Here is an 18,536-nt window from a genome sequence, read left to right as displayed (position 1 = left end):
ACGCCTGTGTTTAAATCGGGGTCTAAAGCCAGTGTTGAAAATTATCGCCCTATCTCATTAAAGGTGCCCTCCGGAGCTTTCTGCGATCGTCTGTTTCTGTTGTTATATTGCGTAGTAGGTGCAAGTTAATATGTATACAAAGTTTTAGAGTACAAAACCGTTTATTAAGTAAATGGCAGTAGAAATATATCGTTACTATTTTCTCTTGAAAGACAATCGCCCATTCCCTGGCCATCGCTAAAACTTGACCAATGGAAATGCTGCATCTCGCGGTGAATGCGACCGTTATTATTGCAATACTTTTTAAGCTTGTTGTAAATTAGAGTTTGAGAAAAACGTAAACTTATTGTGGTGCGGGAAACATAGTTTGCAATTATCGTTCCAAAGCCAGCGAACTATGTTTTCTCCCCGCAAGCTTGTTGCTAGGGGGTGATGCGTCGGCGCGTCGGGTCGTCTGCTTCCCGGGGCGTGTGCAAGCGTGCGTTTGCGACACACGTGTTCCTTCTTCCCGTGGATCCCGACTCCGAAGCCAGCTTTGCGATCCTTCCACGTGAATGAGTCAAACTTTTCCTTGTCATCTGTGGAATGCGACTGCGTATTGCAGTAGTTTCTTTTATCCTTTGAGTGAGCGATTTCCCTGAAATGCCGAACGTTTGTTTCGTCAAGACGTGCCGCCATCAAACTGGGAAGAACGTTCGCAAGGGCTTGCGATTCTTCTCTTTGCCGGAGAAAGAACCACGAAGGACTGCGTGGTTACGCTGCGCCGGGCGAGGGCACGACATCGAGAACCTGCCTCTCATTCCCCGTTTTTGTGCCGAACATTTCGAGCCGACTGCTTTCCGAAAGGACGACCTGCGTCGTTCCCGTCTTCGATCAGATGCTGTGCCGACGCTTCTGCTTCCCGTCGCCGATGAGACCGACGATCCTCCCCCAAAGCGCCAAAAAGTCGTGGTGAGTTTTTCGATGGCTCAAATATTTTTGGGAGTGTCACGAACATGGCATTCTGCGTTGCGCAGTGCGGCTGCTTCTGGTATCTATATTCTGAACTAAGAACTGAGGAGGCATTTGTGTAACATGGGAATCCACATGGCATTCGTCAAGTCGATCAGTGGTGCCTAATGTTCCGGACTAGCGGTTCGAGAGCTTATCGCGCGAATGGTGCGGTGCATGGGGTTTTCATTTTCGGGTTTTATATTTTTCAAAAATCGGGGGGGGGGGGGGGGGGGGGGTAAAAATCGGGCGCTATTTTTCCGGGCGATAATCGGGAAGAAATCGGGTTTTTCCAGAAACCATTCCGAAATTCGGATTTTTTTTCGGGATTTCTTTATCAATTACAAATACGTGCAATGTGTTATTTACATGAACAAAAGTAAACAAAATATATTATATAGGCATAGGATATGTTTCTACCTTCTGATCGGCTCTGAAGTGAATCTTTGCGGAGGTCACGCAAATCGAAGAAAATTGTAACCATCAACTGATGACCAAGGAATTAAACAGATCCAGAATGGTTCATATTTTCTATCAAGTCAGGTGATTTCAACACTGCTTTTCGGGGAGAAATCGGGTTTAACCCGATTTTCATCAGAACTATTCGGGGGAGAAAAATTAGGTATTATCGGGTTTTACCCGAAAACGAAGAACCCTATCAGCATGCACCATCTGCAGGATCGAACTCATTTGTAAAAAGAAAACACGAACAAATAAGATAAAAGGACAGAGTCATAAATCGCCTCTAATGGTACCACCATCACCACCCCCCTCTGCTATTGACCCACCCAAAGTCAATACATGTTTTCCCAGCTTGTTTACAGACAGGAACCCTTTCGTATCAGCTTAGCAAAGTTCCAAGTGTCCGTGACTACTAACAAGCAGGTTTTCTTTTATATCTACTCTTGTGAGCAAACTCAGTTTTTTTTTTTCTTCTCACAATCCTGCACCCACGATTGCGTGCAAACCCGCGTTTGCAAATTTGTATGCACATAGCAAATGCACGCCATGATTTTGTTGCTTGGTGGCACTTCTGGACACTGAGAACTCATGGCAGTTGCTGTATGTTTCCCACTTGCGGCTATAAGTGCTCGTTGGTTGCATTTCCTTCAGTGGTTGGTAAATACATGTCAAGCTGCAGCTTTACGTATGTATGTAATGTGACATCATATCGCGACATGAACATTTATTGTTGCTGAGCTAGAGACTGAAAATATAGATGGTAATGTAAGTTATAAAAACAAATATAAAGAGTGAGGCATCCCTTAGATTTGTATTACAGTGAGAGCTTTGGTTGAGTGCATGAAATTCTAAGCTATGGAAAGGCTACAAAACAATTCATGGATGTTTGCCATCAGCTAAAAAACTAGGCATCAAGGATGTTTGCCGCGGTGACGGCATTGTGTGGAGTGCTCGAGTTGCACCCTTTAATTTTAAAAATATGAAATGTGTAATAAACAGTGCCCTTTGCAGACTCAGGCCTCGGCAACTGGACTGCCTGCACCCTGCGAGGCAGAAATGACCCTCAGGGACTGTACTGCTGAAACAAACATCCCTGCAGTGGTGCCACCTGTCCCTGTCGCAGACGTGCCTGCACAGTCGCATCCACCCGAGTCTGCCTTCTCCACTTGTAGCAGTGGGGTGCCATATGAATGCACATCTCCTGTTCCCAGCAACATGCCAGACTCTGACGCAACCTACTCTCCGTCTCACAGCGAGGATTACGAGAGGTAAGTTGTGCATATAAACACATAGAATCTGTAAAGAATGCTTCACATGATCCCATTTCAGAATCGAGCATGGTGCATCAGCTCCACCACCACCACCAGAAGAAGAGCGCCAGTTTCTGGTGTTCGAGAGCTGCCTAAGGGAGCTTTTCAAGACGTGCCAAGAGTGCTCAAGACTGTGCCAAACAACGATCGAAACTACCGGCACACTGATCACAGTCTACAGCATCTGCCCTGTGGAGCACGTGCGCACATGGAAAAGCCAGCCCATCGTCAACGGCAGACCAGCAGGGAACATACTGCTGACCAGCCACCTGGTCTTCTCTGGAGTGAAGATTGCCCCTACGCTGCGGATGCTACGCCATATGAACGTGCAGGTCATCTCCGACTCGAGCTTCTACGAGCATCGGAAGGCCTTCGCTCTACCTGCAATCCACAAGGTGAGCAATATTCCGGGACACTGCAACTGCATTTTTTTCCCATATACCCAATTTTCCAATGAGGTACAAAACTGGAGCCCCAGTCACACTTCGGTTAAATGAATAAATATCTTCTTGTAGTATGCCACTTCAATGGTATAGTGCTAAGAGATAAAATTTTATACATCATGTTACATATGTGCCATGGGCTACTAAATCCACGATACTTTAATTTATTTCTGCTATGTGTAGTATCCTGGGGCAGTTCCCTGTCTGGCATTGGGTTGAGTGAGTCAGGTTCCCCGTGAGAGTCAAGAGACAGAGGGTGGTTGTCAGAATGGAAAAGGGTAGGGCAGCTTCGAGGTAACGGGCGGCCTGCTGCCTCTTTTATGAAATACACAAACATAAAAACACAAATCACAACCTAGCACAATCTAAGTCACATTCAAACTCGCTGCATTGTGCTTTCCTTTTTCTTTCACTCAGTCATTCATTCTACAACACTACACTATGCATACATAAACAGATGGGACTATTGTAGTATGCTCCATGCCTTTCTAAAGCAATATTTATCTGCATGAACAGGTCTGGCTGCAAGAGCAACAATAACTTCTCAACGAGTTGCAGAACAAAGAGGTGGACATCTCTGCTGACGGGAGATTTGACTCCCCTGGGTTCTGTGCCAAGTACCTGACGTACACAGTCCACGTCGAGCAAATCAACAAGATTCTACACTCTGTCCAGGTCCAGCTAAAAGAGGCAAGTAGTCGAATTTACGTGAACCAGTTGCAACAATCTCATAATCTTTCTCTTGTGTTATGTCATCAGTTACTTCACTGCTATGCACTATTTTGGTAAAATATTCATTTCACACCTTTTTTTAGTCTGAACAGGCCATGGCCAGTGTCAACATGGAGAAGGAGGGCCTCCTCAAGCAGCTGCAATTCTTCAAGGAGAAAGGTATGTTCATGCTTAGTTCATGTATATCACTACTCGGCGGCCTTTCAGGCACTCTGTTCAAATTGGCATAATCACTTATTCTTTTGCTATCTTCGGAAACCTAATGGTGCAGGTATCAAGATCCGATCGTTGGTGACTGACCGTCACCCTGCCACACGAAAGCACATGAAGACGCACGAACCCGGGATTGACCACTTCTTTGACATATGGCACATCTCCAAAAGTAAGCAATCCTAACAGGCCATTCGTGTAGCCTTTATTTTCCAGCGATCACGCTGCAGGTTTCCCTGACACGACTCTGAATTTTAGGTGTGAAAAAGAAGCTGACAGCAGCAAGCAAACGGGCTGGATGCCAAGACCTGCAAATCTGGATCCAGACAGCTACAAACCATATGTACTGGTCAGCAAGGGCTGCAGGAGGCGACGAGAAGCTGCTCATCGACATCTGGCTCAGCATGCACAACCATGTCATCAACAAACACTCGGGGCACGAAGGAACCTATGGAAGGTGCCTCCATGGTGACATGCCAGAGCCAACACGACCATGGATGGATCCCAGTATGTTTTTGTTCTTCCAAATGAAGGTGGTTTTTCTAAAACTTGTATCATCCTCAGACTCGCAGGCCTACAACCAATTCAAGAGCATCACTGGCAAGAAACTGCTCCTGAAGGACCTTGCACAGATGTCTCCACATGGCCAGACATATGCTTTGGAGGCGTCCCACAGCGTCCTGATAGACTTCGCCCCGAAGTCCCAGGCTTTCAGCCCAGAAGGCATGCTTGCAAAGTAAGTCAACCAATTTACAATCACATTTCCTTTGTTTGGACACTTTCATCCAGTCCATTGGTTACAATGCGACAAACCTGACAGTCTCTTCCTAATGATCAGATAATGGAATTGGATTGATGCCAGAATAACCACTCTTTGTAAGTGGCACACTTTACCATCACTGAAATGTAACCATCTTGCAGGACTCGACTTGCAATCCTCCATTTCAACGAAAACTCAAACCGCTGCCAAGCCGTCACACGAGAGGGCAAGCCACGTTGGTCGGTCGTAACATCAAAAGCACGAAAGGGCCACCACACAGCACGACCAGAGATTACGGATCCCACTTACAGTGAGTATAACACTAACTGCAGTGTGAATGCCTTGTCCAGAGAGCCTAGGAATGTTATCATGCAAAGGTTTGAATTCTAGAGTATGTTGGAAAGCTCATCAAGGAGGCAATGGAGAGCAGCAAACAGTGGCGGTCCCTGGCTGCTGCATCGAGGGCCAACACCGTCGTCTTCCCGGCACCGATGACTGCAGCCTACACAAGGCCTCCAAAAGAGGAACTCGTGGCAGCACGAATGTCCAGGTTCGGCCACAGTCCCCAGTAACGGCATCAAATCCCTGGTCGGGACATCCATGCTGCCGCAGGTAAGCACACAGGACCTTGGTCCTAATCAGGGTGCAGGATAAGCAGGTGGGGAAACGGCCCATAGAAGCCTACCGCAGCGCCGTGACCGGATTGTGTACTCGTCTGCTTGCGGGTACCCCCGATTTGCAACAGATGGCGCTGCGGCGAGAGGAAAAAAATCGGAATCGGATTTGCATGGAACTTTATGGGAGAGTGCGCAAAATAAACAGAGAGCACGACAGTCTTTATTGAAAATCCACGAGAAACCATCTCCGTCAGTTTAGCCAGTCGCCCACCTGGAGTGAGAGTTTGCGGTGCTCCACATCGATGGCGCCACAGAAAAAAAGAAAACCGAGGGGTACACAATCCGGTCGCTCATTTGGCTCTCGTTTCCCCACCTGTCTATCTTACACCCTGGTCCTAATACAGCCTTGCATGGTAAGCAACCGCTTTGTTTTGCAGGACGTACGGCGAATGCAAGCAGACAGACCCAAGAGAAAACAGCCGAGCTGCAAAATGGTTCACCATTTTCCATTAGGACACCCTGACCGACAGTAAGGAGGAAGTTAGATCTGTCTGCAATCATTTTTCACAGAAATGCAGATCTCTCCTCATGAGAATGTTCCATTTTAGGGCCTAATCAAGCTGTTCATGGCATGCCTATCTCGAAACAGGGCAAGGAACTTTAGCCGGTGGCAATGTCGGAGTCACAGAAAAGTCACCAAACAGCGAGACTCAAGGCTACAGCTCAACTTGCGGTGAGGACGACACTAACTTCAGTGTGAACGCCCATCTAGCCCAACTTGGAATGTCTAGGAATGTAATTATGCAACCGTCTGAATTGTCACTGTTGGCTGGAAAGTCTGTCAACGAGGTGGACAGCAGCAGGAAGCAAAGACCTGGTTCTATCTTTCATGCTGCCAGTGGTAAGCACACAGGAGCCTCGTCCTAATGAAAACTACCATGGTAGGCAATAACCGCTTTGTTTTGCAGAACGTACGGCGAATGCAAGCAGACAGACCCAAGAGAAAACAGCCGAGCTGCAAAATAGATCATTGTTTTCCGTTAGGACACCCTGACCGACAGTAAGGAGGACATTAGATCTGTCTGCAATCATTTTTCACAGAAATGCAGATCTCCTCTATTGATAATGCTTGATTTTAGGGCCACGATCAAGCGTAATGGAGAGATGCAAGCATTGGCACCTGCCCTCTCAAGCCGGATTTTTCAAGCCCAGCATGGTGCACCTCTATTGTTGGCACATCAGTGCCAACAGTAGAGGCATTAGGAGATGAGGACAGGCCAGTGCTATAATTCTTCCCAGTCCATTAGCTGTAATTAGGGTTCTGCGTTCTCAGATAAACCTGATAAACTCCAAAAAACACTAGCCGTTAAAATTTTGCTGATTCAGATTCATTTGAAAAACTCAATTTTTCGGTCCCCCACCAGTCTTTATATTTCCCGGAATCTTCGAACAATTTTTGCAATTCTCCTCTTATTGCAGTGTCAACTTCCGTTGCCATGTAGCCCCTTATAATAAAAATGAGGTAGGCCCTCTACGACAGTAGATGAATACGGCGCTCTCATATGAAAATACTGCTTTACTAAATTCACAAAGTGCTGTTTTCTACCTTTCATTTGCCTCATCGAAAATGCCGAAAGACTCCGAACTTTGCGTACATAAATGGAAGCTCCAAATTGATGGTTCAAAAAAACAAAACAAAAAAAAAACACCCTCTAATTTTGCTAAAAAAAAAATTAAATTCAAGAACGCAGGATCCTAGCTATAATTTGTGCAAGCTTTCAAGATCGAGGAAATCGGTGACCGTATTGTCATATTCATTGTGGGCACACCACAATGAAGGCGGATCAAGTGCTATTTTGAATAGCATGTAGTTCTGCACCAGAGATCCCATCCCCAGTTCACAAGCTTAGCCCATCGCAGCAGTTTTAGAAAATTGAAGTATTTTTGGAACCCAACCGACACTTTTCTGAAGACTGTAACACAATGCCTTATCCATCTTTCTTTTCATGTGCTGATGAGCGGACATGCTGTGGAGACTGCACCGAGGCGGGGCAGCCCGCCCGTGTTTCCAATAAATGGGGTTTTCATCCAGGAGGTAGGCTGGTAATGCAGCAATAACATAAGTGGGGTGGTTGCATATAACACTGGAAATATTAACAGAAGTTTTTTATGGCAATTTAAAAACAGTGCTGCATTTTCCAGTCTACACCACGGTTTTCCCCCCGTCTGCAACATTTGTCTTCTGTCATTATTGACCTGCTTGCAAATAAGTGAGGCACATTCGCTAACCTTACGATTGAAATAAACTGCATTAATTTTCCAACAACTTGACTTCTCGGTACCAGAACCTGGAAGGTGTAGAAATTTGCATGACCAAAAGGAAATAATTTCATAATTGAAAACAAGTGATGCCGATGGTAGTACTAATTTTGTGATCCCCTGGATGATTTCTGCATTGTGAGGTCAATACATGGGTCGATGTAACTAGAATACTGCACTATGCCTAACTAAAAACCCGACCGAAATTGTGCCATTTCCTCAAAGTATTTGCATGATGTGAGGGTATACTTGCCAATTATAACGACAATATAAACTAACAATCGTAGTATTCACTGAAATATATAAGCAGATCCTATTTACCACCGGGAGGAAAAATCCAGGGTAACTGGGCTGTGGAGGCATAGAATATTCCATGCAGGGGATCTATTGTGCATGCTCAAAAAGCATTCCACAGCCAAGTAAAAAAAGGATTTCGCAGAAGGCTTGGACTGGAAAAGTCTATACTAGAGCACATGTTGAGAGTACAGTAATGAAATGTAGGTTGGCAATGAATTCTAAATAAAAAAAGTAATACAATTTACAGCATGCCTATAGTCGGTGACAGGTCAAGAACGAAGTGGAAGCTCCTCCCACCTCTTTCCACTTTAGTAGAGCGAATGCTGGAGAGGAGGCGACCTCCTCTCCGTCGTTCGCTGCATTGAAGTGGACTATAGTCACCCAAGCAGAACGTCATTTGTTTGTCATGTTAGCCACGTCGTCATCCAGACCCTCGGAACAATCGACCACGTCCCTCTGAAAACTGCAGCAATCGCAATTCGCCTTTCTTCGCCTCATCGCACCGGCACGCTCAGACGGCTGATGTAGGGAAGCATCTTGTAGCTTCATGCAGTCAGATTTTTCCATGTTATATGCAGTTTTTCCATTTGAAAGAACAGATCCAGAAGAAAGTAGAAGTACACTGCACAACACTGTTAGTGCGAACATGACATCGGTGCTTTTTCTATCTTTACTTTAAAATGGTATTAGTGGGTGCCAAATTTTACTGCTTAGGTTAGTGTTCCAAATGAGCACTTCTCACGCCCTAGTAGTTTTGATGACAGCCTTTGGATTCTAGGAGGAAAATGAAGCAATCCGGTCGTGCGACTCAAATCAAATTTGGGGGTTTTACGTGCCAAACCAACGACGGGCATCTGGCACGCCCCAGCGGAGGACCGAGGATTAATTTCGACCACCTGGGGATCTTTTGACGTGCAATCGAAAGCTCGATTACCAAGCTGCCTTCTCCGCAATATACCTCCATCAGATTGCAGGCACCTCGGCCGGGATTCGAACCCGCCACATGGGGATCCGTAGGCCGGCACTCTCGCCTCGGAGCCACCGAGGCGGCTTCGTCGTGTGACTGAATGTGACGTAGGTGCACTGGCTTTGGTTTGACTACGATCATGTGATCATAGTTATGGTCACGTGATATCGTAGATAATAGGTCACGTGATTTAGAGGATTCCGTTCATGGCTACGAGCGACTTCACACACATGCAGGGAGGGTGAAGAGACAAGGGAAGGGGGTTGCGTGGTCTCTAGGTCAACGCAATTTATTCTGCATCCCTGTAGCCCGCATACACGTCAGCAGGGTACCTGCCCCTAATTGTCTTGACCACACAGGATGGCAGGGGCCGCCTATTCTTCTTTCCCAAGCGGCTCCACAGCCACAGGGCACACTGCCTGTAGGCTGCAAATCTGTAGTGCCTGGAACAATGACAGAGATTGGATGTAAGAAGCAAAGCCTATCACTCTGTTGGCAAATTCTACACTTGTTTTCATTTCTCTAGGCATGTAATCATACTCTGCTTTTCTGTTACGTCCACTCCAGCTATCACATAGCAGAATCCCTATTTGGCAGTCCATGTCGGATGGGCTAGACATGGAAGCCAAATTGAAGTGAACTGCTGTAGATTCATTCTAAATGCTCCAGAGTTTAAAAAAAAAAAAAAAAAAAAAAACTATAGGCCTTGGTTCTCCTAACGCACCTCCAACTCCAATCGACACAACAACCAGTTATACACCGGAATTAACAAGGAAGGAATATCTGTTGCGTGGTCATGATACATAAAATAAGTTCACAGGGTCCCAGTTCACAATTGTAGATAATATCTGTCATTGGTGTTGGTGACGAATATTGCATCGCTGTGTTTTGGGAAGGACACATGAAAATTATGTGCACTGGCCAGAGGGAATGGGAGCCATTCATCCAGAACAGTGGAAAGCTCCCCATATGATGTTGTTTAATTTGGGACAAAACAGTGCAGTTCGTAAGCCTGTAAAGCAGTGGTGTGCAAATATTGGTTTGAATCAAATAGTGCACTGTCGTTTCTAGCATCAACAGCGCAAAAAGAGCCGGTTGCATCGGCTTCCCTTTGCAGCGCAAAGGTTATGGCAAACATACTATTCAATTTGAACCAATATTCGCACACACCTACTGCAAAGGTTTCCTGCACACAAGTGCCAGGGAATGTGAACTCATCAGAGAACGTCCCAATTTAACATTGTCTAAAGTGCTGCTGGCACTGCCGAAGCTTGGCATTGGTACTGGTGATTAGGGATTTGAGAATAGCAGCCTGGCCATGAGTGTTCTATGAAGCTCGCACAGAACAGTTTTGGTGTAAACATACGAGCTGAAGTGCTCATGCAATACTGGAGTGGCTCCAGCAGTTGTGATTTCATGTCTCTCCGACACAATCCGTGTCAATATCCGAACATGTCATTCTGACAGCTTCCATTTGCCATGACAGCTGCTACCACCCCCATGTGTTTATTGGTCCTGAATACCTTAGGGCTCAGGGCACCGCAATCATTTGCTATTTGGTCATATACGCATCTGCAAGACACATATATCAACATTTTTTCCCGTTTTAGACTGCGATATGTCTTCCATTATGCTGTGTTGATTTAGAGGTGACACTACTATCATCAGAGTAGTGGGGATACATATGAGCACCCCCAGGCCTCCCGATTCTTGCACGAGAAACTTTGAATTTCAGTGTTTATTTCAATGAATAGTGTTGTTAGAAAAATATTTTAACGAAAAATGATGCGATACTGTTTGGTGACCTATTCCAATCTCGAATCCTTTCTGTCATACTCACCCATGTGGGCACTGCAACATCATCCGTTAAAAAAAAAGCATGGATCTCGACGACGACAGCCTGCTTCTGAATAAGCTGTCCAGACATGGCACTCCTAAAAAACTATCCCAGCATAGCGTGCAAAGAATGCCACACCAGCGGTGCAAGTGTTGCTGGCACCACAAGGAACATGTCGAGATGATCATCCACCGGCTTCAGGGTGTCTGGTATCTGCATCCAAAAATAGTGTAAATCAAGACCCAGACACCCAATAATTATCACCCCACCTTGAGATTTTGGCTTTTCAACTAGATCAGGGGATTAAGGGATCGAAGCTAGGAAGGATTGGAGGGCAGGACGCCTTGACATGTCTCTGACTGGGGTGTTTACTGCCCTATATACCTCCCATGGACCAAAAGCCGTCCCAAAGTGGCAACAAAATATGTTACGGGAGCCAAAGTGTCATGCTGTCAGATGCCGGCAAAGTTACGACAGAGAAAACGAGCAGATGCAAGTGTGGCTGTTGTGGCGTCCCCCCTTGTGACAATCAAGTGAGCACAAACTATTGTGCAGCTCTTGGCACAGCAAATTAGGCAGCTGCCATACGCACATGGACTCTTCTGGCACCGCCAAAATTCTTGACGTGGCAGATTTTTATAAAAAAAGTAAGCAAACGTAAAACAACGCATTGCAAGCGTCCCGGCTGGTGCCTTTGTTGCAATGATGTTCACATGCACGTAAGGGCAACTTCGGCAGGCTTGCAGTTACACGTGCTTCGTCGCGCGGGCGGAGACAACGGCTGTTCGACCGAAACCGAAACCATGCCACTCCGCGCTCGGTCGCCAACTGCATGGTTCCCAAAATAGTATGCAAAATGTAACTGTCCAGCATACGACAATAAACAGTCCAGCGACTTGTGCTTGCCAGGCCGGCAGGCGAGGTACAGGCTAAACACACAGAAAAAAAGAACCTGAGCGTATCGATGCAAGACACTGCGAATCAAGGTCAAAAAAGTTCTTGGAGCGCTTCGTGCAACGACTGAACTCGAGACAAACAAGCACGCTGTGCGGGTTCAGCGTGCAGACATTGCCTTCTTTGCTTTAGCTCACTTCTCTTCACCAACTTTCTTTTGCGGCAGATTTTTCACGTACCGGGGTCCCTCTCGAAAGAAAGCCCACCAGGAAAAACCTAAGTAATCAAAACTTTGCCAAGCAGTCATTGAGTTAGAGAGGGATTTTTATAGCAGCGTATGATTTAAACAAGAGCAGGAATGTCGATGCGTTTCAGTTTAGTAAGCGCCATATCTGCAGCGACGTGGGGACGGCAACACACGACGTCGCGCGAGCGCTTCAGCTCAAAAAGTAACTCCCGCCGCGCAAAAACGTGGTTTTGTCTCACAGCATGACGGCATGTTTGGCACCCGATACACTAACGTCTGAGAGTCCGCACACGCCCGTGTCTACCGCTAAAAAAAAAAAAAGACGCGAGACGAGATTCCTGAGACGACGAGTGCACGAAACGCGAGACGTGGGGAAAAATCATGCAAGACCAAATAGACGATTAATACAGGGTACTTTGTGTCGGGTGGCGTCTTGTGCGACCTAGCTTACGCATGCTCAATTACGGTTCTCAGTTTCGTTTCGTTTATGAAAGGCGACCAAAATTGCTTCTTTGGCGCAGGCTTGGCACGGATTAGCCATATTTCGGTGAAATGTAGCAGGATGTAGCAAAGTTAGCCCCTTGGTGCAGTTTGGCGCAATTGGCGCAGCAATCACATTCCTGCACTGTTTATAAGTGTGTCTCAGCCACGCCTGGACAGATGCCTCCGAGTCATCAATGTCCGCAAAGACATCCTCGCGTGGCTTTCTGAATACGGAGGGCATTATGCTCATTGACTGCATGTAACCGGCCACCACCATCAACATCGCCCCGTATGTGGCTACCCTCAGGTGATTGCGCGATTCACGAGAAGCTGCCAGGGAAAGGGGCGGCAGGTACGCTCTTGCAGCATGACAATGCCCATCCCTACATTCACCGTACTCCCTCAACCTAGCCCGCAGTGACCATCAGCCATTCAGCACCATGAAAAAAACCACCTATGAGGACCCTATTTCATGGACACTGGTGAACTCGAAGCGGCTGTCCAGGCGTGGGTGCGAAGCACTCCCAAAGAGTGGTCTCGGAACGGAAAGGCTGCCACACTACTAGAACCAGTGCGTTCGTCTCCAGGGGGACTACGTTGAGGAGGTCGACACACCTACCGACCCCTAAGTGGACAATATCTGCGGAAAAATAAATCGTAAATCAGTATGGTACGCCCCCCATATGGCTGCACTGCCTTGACAATTATAGTATAGGAAGGAGGAAATTTTTTTTTTTTTTGAGTGCATGGCCTGCAGTGGCATAGCCAGAAATTTGTTTCAGGGGGGTGTTTTACATTGCTGGTGTGTGTGTGGGGGGGGGGGGGGGAGGGGGGATACTTTGCATCGCTGGGCGAATGGAAGGTTTCTAGTTCGCATTGCCATTGCATTGTAAACGGTGCACGAACCAGAGCAATGAGCCTTCAATGACTGCCTTTTTGTGTAGTTTCTTGACCAAAAAGCATGCAAACACCGTCTAAAGCCCCTTCTGACAATTTGGATACTGGAGTAAAGAATATGACTTTTGCCGATAGGGTTGGAATATAAGTCTCCACTTGCCTTCTAGAGGAAAGACGTAGTGGCATCCATGGACTCAACAGCAATCTGTGCCTATGTCATCGTTCTCAAGTTTTTGATTGTTTTGACCAGAGAACATTGCACTCGCTTGGGACACCCAAAAATTGAAAGGATGCATTATCGAAATGCTGAAAGAACAAACCGCCGAAATCTCTATTAGCCGAATCACCCGGTACCAGAGACCAAACAATTCCAAAATATTATGTTCAACACGAACCTACAGGGTTCTAGATTGAGAAAGTGGAAGAAACATTTGTTCTGCCAGAGGAATTCTTTGTTTGTTGAATATGATCTAATAGTTTGTGTGTATTTCCCAAAGAAAGCTAAGGATGTTGAGCTTGTCCCAGTTGCCCAAAGCGGCTGTCAGGCTCTCTTCTCGCATGCTTTGCTTCTTGTGTGGTAGATGGCGAGGTTCTAATCTGATTTCTGCCTCGATATCGTCTTCGAGCGCAGCTTGCACATTTTTCATGCTCCTAATTTTGCAGAAGACACTTCCATGATTCCAACACACTGGTGCAGCTAGCATCTGCCAATACCGTACCAAATATGGCGATCAGATATGTACGCATTCTCACCTTTCGGCGTTTTGCTGTTCGGCATTTTATTTTTCGACGTTTCAATGTTTGGCCTTTACATTTTGATTTTCGTCATTTTGATATCGGCCCCTGTTTTGATGGGCTTGAAGGTCACACGCAGAGACTAGACCAGGTAAAAAAACGAGGATGTCTGAGCTGAAGGTGCCAACTGTACTGTCGACGTTGACAGTGCACTTGAAGCAGTTGGTGTTTGTTTCTTCTCAAAAAGATTGCCCAGCATCAACTTAGCTGGCATAGCTAAGCTCATTTTTAAGATAGCAACAAGGCATTGGTGCATGCAAGATAAAGTAGGTGTATGCAGTTTTCTGAAGTCTTAGCTCTGAGAAACAAAGTGACTGGAGCATCCTTCCCCAACACGGTTGCGAATTACTGCGTCAATATGATAACTTCGTGCTTATTTATTTGTTGCTTCAAAAGTGTTGTTCTGTAGCATAGTGCTGGTCCAGTCCATGAAGCTAGCAGGAAAGAATCTGGAAACAGTAATTCTTCGTTTTTCCGAACTTGGGAAAATGCAAAAGCTACGGCATCAGCAAGCCAATCGGGGCGTGTAAGAACAATGCATGTGACAACGTAATGTCTTCAAGTACTCCTCCTGTGGAATTTTGGCACGTGCTTAGCTCCGTCGCTCAGACTGGCCCACAAGGGCAGTAGCTTTCACCCTTTGTTGAGTTATGCTAAGACAGAAAAGCAAGGAAACTGCATGAGACGAATACAATCTCGGGAGTGAGTTAATCTTCGCCTCTCGTTGACAAAGTAGGACTTTCAAGCCTTTGCGGCCACCTGCTCTCTGCGAGCTTGTAGAGGGGCTTCAGGCGCTAATTCGGCTCTGTTCAGAGACACCATTTGAGCAAGCTGCAAGCCAGACTTGGGTTTCTGACACGGACTGCGTTATCTTTGTCGTTTGCGCCAAAGCCAAACGTGTGTGATATCCACTGCTCTCTTGAGAGACAGAGAAAGAGAGAGAGAGGGAACCTTTATTAGTTACACCATAGTCCGGTGCTTGATTGGGGCCACCAGTGCTCACCCGGTACAGCATGGACATGCTGTACCAGTAGGAGCAGTAGTGTATCAACGAGTTGAAGCTGGGGGGGGGGGGGGGGGGGGGTGAGCCAGCCTGCCTAGTCAGAGGGTCGAGAAGGGTGAAAAAGAGGGAGGTAAGGGAGCATTGGGCATGGGGACAACGCCAAAGCATATGTACATCCAAGGTGTCGCCTTCTATTGCTCTCGACGAGACGAGGCCGTCTCGACTAGAGACGAGGCCATGTGACTGTCATATATTTCATAGTGCTATTGTTGCATAACATTGCATCTAAACAGAGCAAGAAAATGACATATCTAAACTGATAACCGTAAATGCAAGGAAAAATAGCTCTCCATGATCTGGCCTAACGGGAAGAAGTGTAACGCTCGAAAAGGGCGGTCTCGTCAGAACAGTTCGTTTAGAACATATAAGAATATGTGTAGTTTATAGTGGGACAGCAGTTGGAAATGTCCGTGTTTCTGTATTGAACAAATGACTGGGTGGTAACTAGGCAGGCTGCTTCTCATTTAGTCTCTTGAAAGCCTCCCTGGAGCGCTATATTGCGCCTGGACAGTGGGGGTTATGATTAATTTCACTATCGGCAACACAAACAATTCATCGACCGCTTCCCAGGATGGTGCTAAACGTTCATCTAGCCTAACAACAAGTTATTACAAGTACGTATGTACGCTGTGAATCGGACAGTGAACGTAGTTGCCGAGGGCACGGTCCTCACCGAGACATGGTGAGTTTGCTCACGCGCAAAGCATGACATCGTACTCACTCGCTGGCACTTGCGCCCATCCCTTGCTGCCCGTAGTGCCGCATGTTGAGGTAGGCCAACCTCAACACCTCAGGGTTGAGGCACAGGGCCTCGAAGTCCGGGTGGCCCGTTACGCAGCCCTGCCGGCCCTGCTGCTTCCGTGCGACGGCCGGGTATTCGCGGCAGCAGACGCACTCGACGACGGTCTCCATCGGCGCGCAGGAACCACATAGACACCTTCGCAGAAAACACGCATCAATTACCCATTAAAGCGGGGTATAATGGTGCGCACCACGTACCAGTCCGTGTTCCCAAGCCGCCCGGTTCCATCGTCGGGTGCGTCTTCCAGCTCTTGCGGACTCGCTTCACCGCGGCGCGGCCGTTCGTCGTTGCCACAGTCGGTGCCCGCGGCGCTGCGTTCGTCGACGTCGCGCATCGGGGTCGAATCGTAGGATATGGCACCCATGTCAGCTGTCCGTTCCAGGATTTCGAGCTCTAGAGACGTTAGGTCCGAAAGGTCCATAGCGCGACCGTGGGATGCGACGAACGACGAATGCTGAGCACAAAGTCCGGGCAACTTTGGTCCGGGCCCCTTGACGACGGTCCGCGCGTTGGAGAGATTCCTCCGCGGGTCGGCGGTCGGTGACGCGCAGTGACACTGGAATCCTTCGATTGCCATTGGCTGATGCGTAAAGAGATGCCCCTCCCGTTTTCCGGGGTCATCTCAGAAAGGGGGGCGTGCCGGGGACTTTGATAGCAATTTTAATAGGGAAATCCGCCGCGCATGACTGTAATTTTACGATTTTTAGGATCCTTAGGACCCATAGATTGAGTTACCGCCATATATAGACCATCGCAGAACGCTCCGGAGGGCCCCTTTAATATCGATCTCGTGTAAGTTCTTTCAACACATTATTTACAGCAAATTTTATTCGTTCCTGGATTCGACACACTTTTTTCCCCCTCACAGCATGGTTTTTTAGGCCGCCACTCTTGGAACACACAGCCGGCAGAATTCTATCATAAATCCAGATAACTAGGCAGCAGGAAATATGTCGACTGCGTATTCTTATACTTTCAAAAGCCATTTGACACTGTCCCGAATCAGTTATTATGGTATAAATTTGCTCTGCTAAACATGAATTCAAATGTCCTGAACTGGATACAAAATTATTTAGGAGGTCGAAAGCCGCGTGTTGTCTTAAACGGTACTATATCCAGATCAACTCAGGTTACGTCGGGTGTGCAAAAAGAGAGAGCCTTAGGGCCTTCACTTTTTCTCACATACGTGAATGACGTCACCGAAAATATACAGTCTCATACGAAACTGTTCGCCGATGGCTGCGTATTATACAGGGAAATAAACACGTCAGACGACCTTGCCATATTACAAACCGTCATACACTTTTTAACTTCTTGGTGTTATCCATGGAAATGAGCCTAAATCTAAGTAAATGCAAACATATTTGTTTCTCCAGAAGTAAGCTGCACGATTCTCAAAGCTACCTAATCAACGGGAACGTTTCGTGCGCTGTGTTTGAGTATGTTTGCCTAGGCGTGCTATTTCTTGGATTCGCTAAAATGGAACAGCCATATAGAACGTACAATGCAAAAGGCTAGTAAAATGTTTTATTTTATCCACCCAAATTTTAGATCCGCCTCGAAACGTTAAAGAAACGCCTTATTTTTTTGTTTGGTAAGAACGATCCTTGATTACGCGTCAGCTGTGTGGGACCCTTTTCCCGACTTCCTTTTCAATAAACTAGAAAAAGTTCAAAATTAGGCCGCGCAATTTGTACTAAACAACAATGACCATTATGCTAGCGCTACAGATATGAAAGCTATGCTGGATGGGAAACACTCGAATTTAGAAGAAAAAAAAACTAAAACTAAAATTCTTACACTGTGTCTTTCCCAACAAAACAGGAATCGATAAAGCCACCTACCTCCTGGAGCCATCCTACGTCTCTTCCCGTTCTGGTAATTCTAAAAAGGTTGCTTTGCCCACTTAAATGACTGACTATTTTTCTAATTCATCCTTTGTAAAAACCGCGAGAGAGTCGAATGACCTTTCGGAATATACTCTGTCCATTGATGATAATAACTTCCTGTCTTTTTCCACTTGTCATAATGTTTTCTAAACCCCCCCCCCCCCCTTTCAATAATGCCCACAGGGCGATTTTTGTAGAATGTAAATAAATAAAACAAACATTTTGGAGGTTGGTATAGGTAGTGGCACCCCATATGAGTTCATCATAATTTAGATGTAAAAATAATTAATTAAATGATATTAACTTTGTTCTAACTAGTGAAATGTATATATGACAATGTGAAATACCGACGATGCTAGATAATTTCGATATGATATGATTAATATAGTTCTCGCATGACATGATTTCTAGATAACAACGCCGAAAGTTTATTCATCGGTCGGATTATAACTGCCATTGTCTTAACTGCGTTTAATTATAATACATTATGTTTGCTCCATCTATCAAGCCTTTCTAGTGTTT

At 46.3% G+C, this 18,536-nt stretch overlaps 2 protein-coding genes and 1 long non-coding RNA gene across 4 annotated transcripts; 2 read left to right on the top strand and 1 right to left on the bottom strand.

Annotated features, from left to right (window-relative positions):
- Positions 1 to 488: 488 nt before the first annotated feature.
- LOC120850233 lies at positions 489 to 5,538 on the top strand. Of its 2 annotated transcripts, none has more exons than XM_042292118.1 (10): positions 489 to 951; positions 2,464 to 2,720; positions 2,782 to 3,157; positions 3,722 to 3,895; positions 4,021 to 4,096; positions 4,209 to 4,319; positions 4,406 to 4,654; positions 4,712 to 4,883; positions 5,069 to 5,217; positions 5,285 to 5,538. In XM_042292118.1, exons 5-10 carry the CDS (start codon positions 4,033 to 4,035, stop codon positions 5,521 to 5,523), a joined length of 984 nt encoding a protein of 327 aa, XP_042148052.1. In that variant the 5' UTR covers positions 489 to 951; positions 2,464 to 2,720; positions 2,782 to 3,157; positions 3,722 to 3,895; positions 4,021 to 4,032; the 3' UTR covers positions 5,524 to 5,538. The 2 variants fall into 2 exon arrangements, with proteins under 2 accessions (XP_042148052.1, XP_040354473.1); XM_040498539.2 differs by having other exon boundaries at positions 504 to 951; positions 5,298 to 5,514.
- A 799-nt stretch (positions 5,539 to 6,337) lies between these two features.
- LOC120850295 lies at positions 6,338 to 7,756 on the top strand. Its single transcript, XR_005718107.1, has 3 exons — positions 6,338 to 6,425; positions 6,493 to 6,584; positions 6,664 to 7,756. It is a non-coding gene; the product is annotated as an uncharacterized LOC120850295 (long non-coding RNA).
- Positions 7,757 to 9,231: 1,475 nt separating this feature from the next.
- LOC115329772 (P2X purinoceptor 7-like) lies at positions 9,232 to 16,639 on the bottom strand. Its single transcript, XM_040222728.3, has 3 exons — positions 16,323 to 16,639; positions 16,045 to 16,260; positions 9,232 to 9,550 (listed from the first exon to the last, which is right to left on the bottom strand). The coding sequence occupies exons 1-3, from the start codon at positions 16,544 to 16,546 to the stop codon at positions 9,397 to 9,399; spliced, it is 594 nt and encodes a 197-aa protein (XP_040078662.2). The 5' UTR covers positions 16,547 to 16,639; the 3' UTR covers positions 9,232 to 9,396.
- Positions 16,640 to 18,536: the final 1,897 nt, after the last annotated feature.

The sequence above is a fragment of the Ixodes scapularis genome, unplaced genomic scaffold, assembly GCF_016920785.2.
Source record: "Ixodes scapularis isolate PalLabHiFi unplaced genomic scaffold, ASM1692078v2 PGA_scaffold2__306_contigs__length_199485367, whole genome shotgun sequence".
Classification (NCBI taxonomy): domain Eukaryota; kingdom Metazoa; phylum Arthropoda; class Arachnida; order Ixodida; family Ixodidae; genus Ixodes; species Ixodes scapularis.
This window is presented reverse-complemented; position numbering and strand designations above follow the sequence as displayed.

Coding starts and splice junctions, on each gene's coding strand:
- LOC120850233 (XM_042292118.1), top strand. CDS start 4,033: ATGGCCAGTGTCAACATGGAGAAGGAGGGCCTCCTCAAGCAGCTGCAA. Junction 4,097..4,208: donor GCAATTCTTCAAGGAGAAAG/GTATGTTCATGC, acceptor CTAATGGTGCAG/GTATCAAGATCCGATCGTTG. Junction 5,218..5,284: donor GATTACGGATCCCACTTACA/GTGAGTATAACA, acceptor TATCATGCAAAG/GTTTGAATTCTAGAGTATGT.
- LOC115329772 (XM_040222728.3), bottom strand. CDS start 16,546: ATGGACCTTTCGGACCTAACGTCTCTAGAGCTCGAAATCCTGGAACGG. Junction 16,261..16,322: donor CGGCTTGGGAACACGGACTG/GTACGTGGTGCG, acceptor TTTTCTGCGAAG/GTGTCTATGTGGTTCCTGCG. Junction 9,551..16,044: donor ATGGGCGCAAGTGCCAGCGA/GTGAGTACGATG, acceptor TCATTGTTCCAG/GCACTACAGATTTGCAGCCT.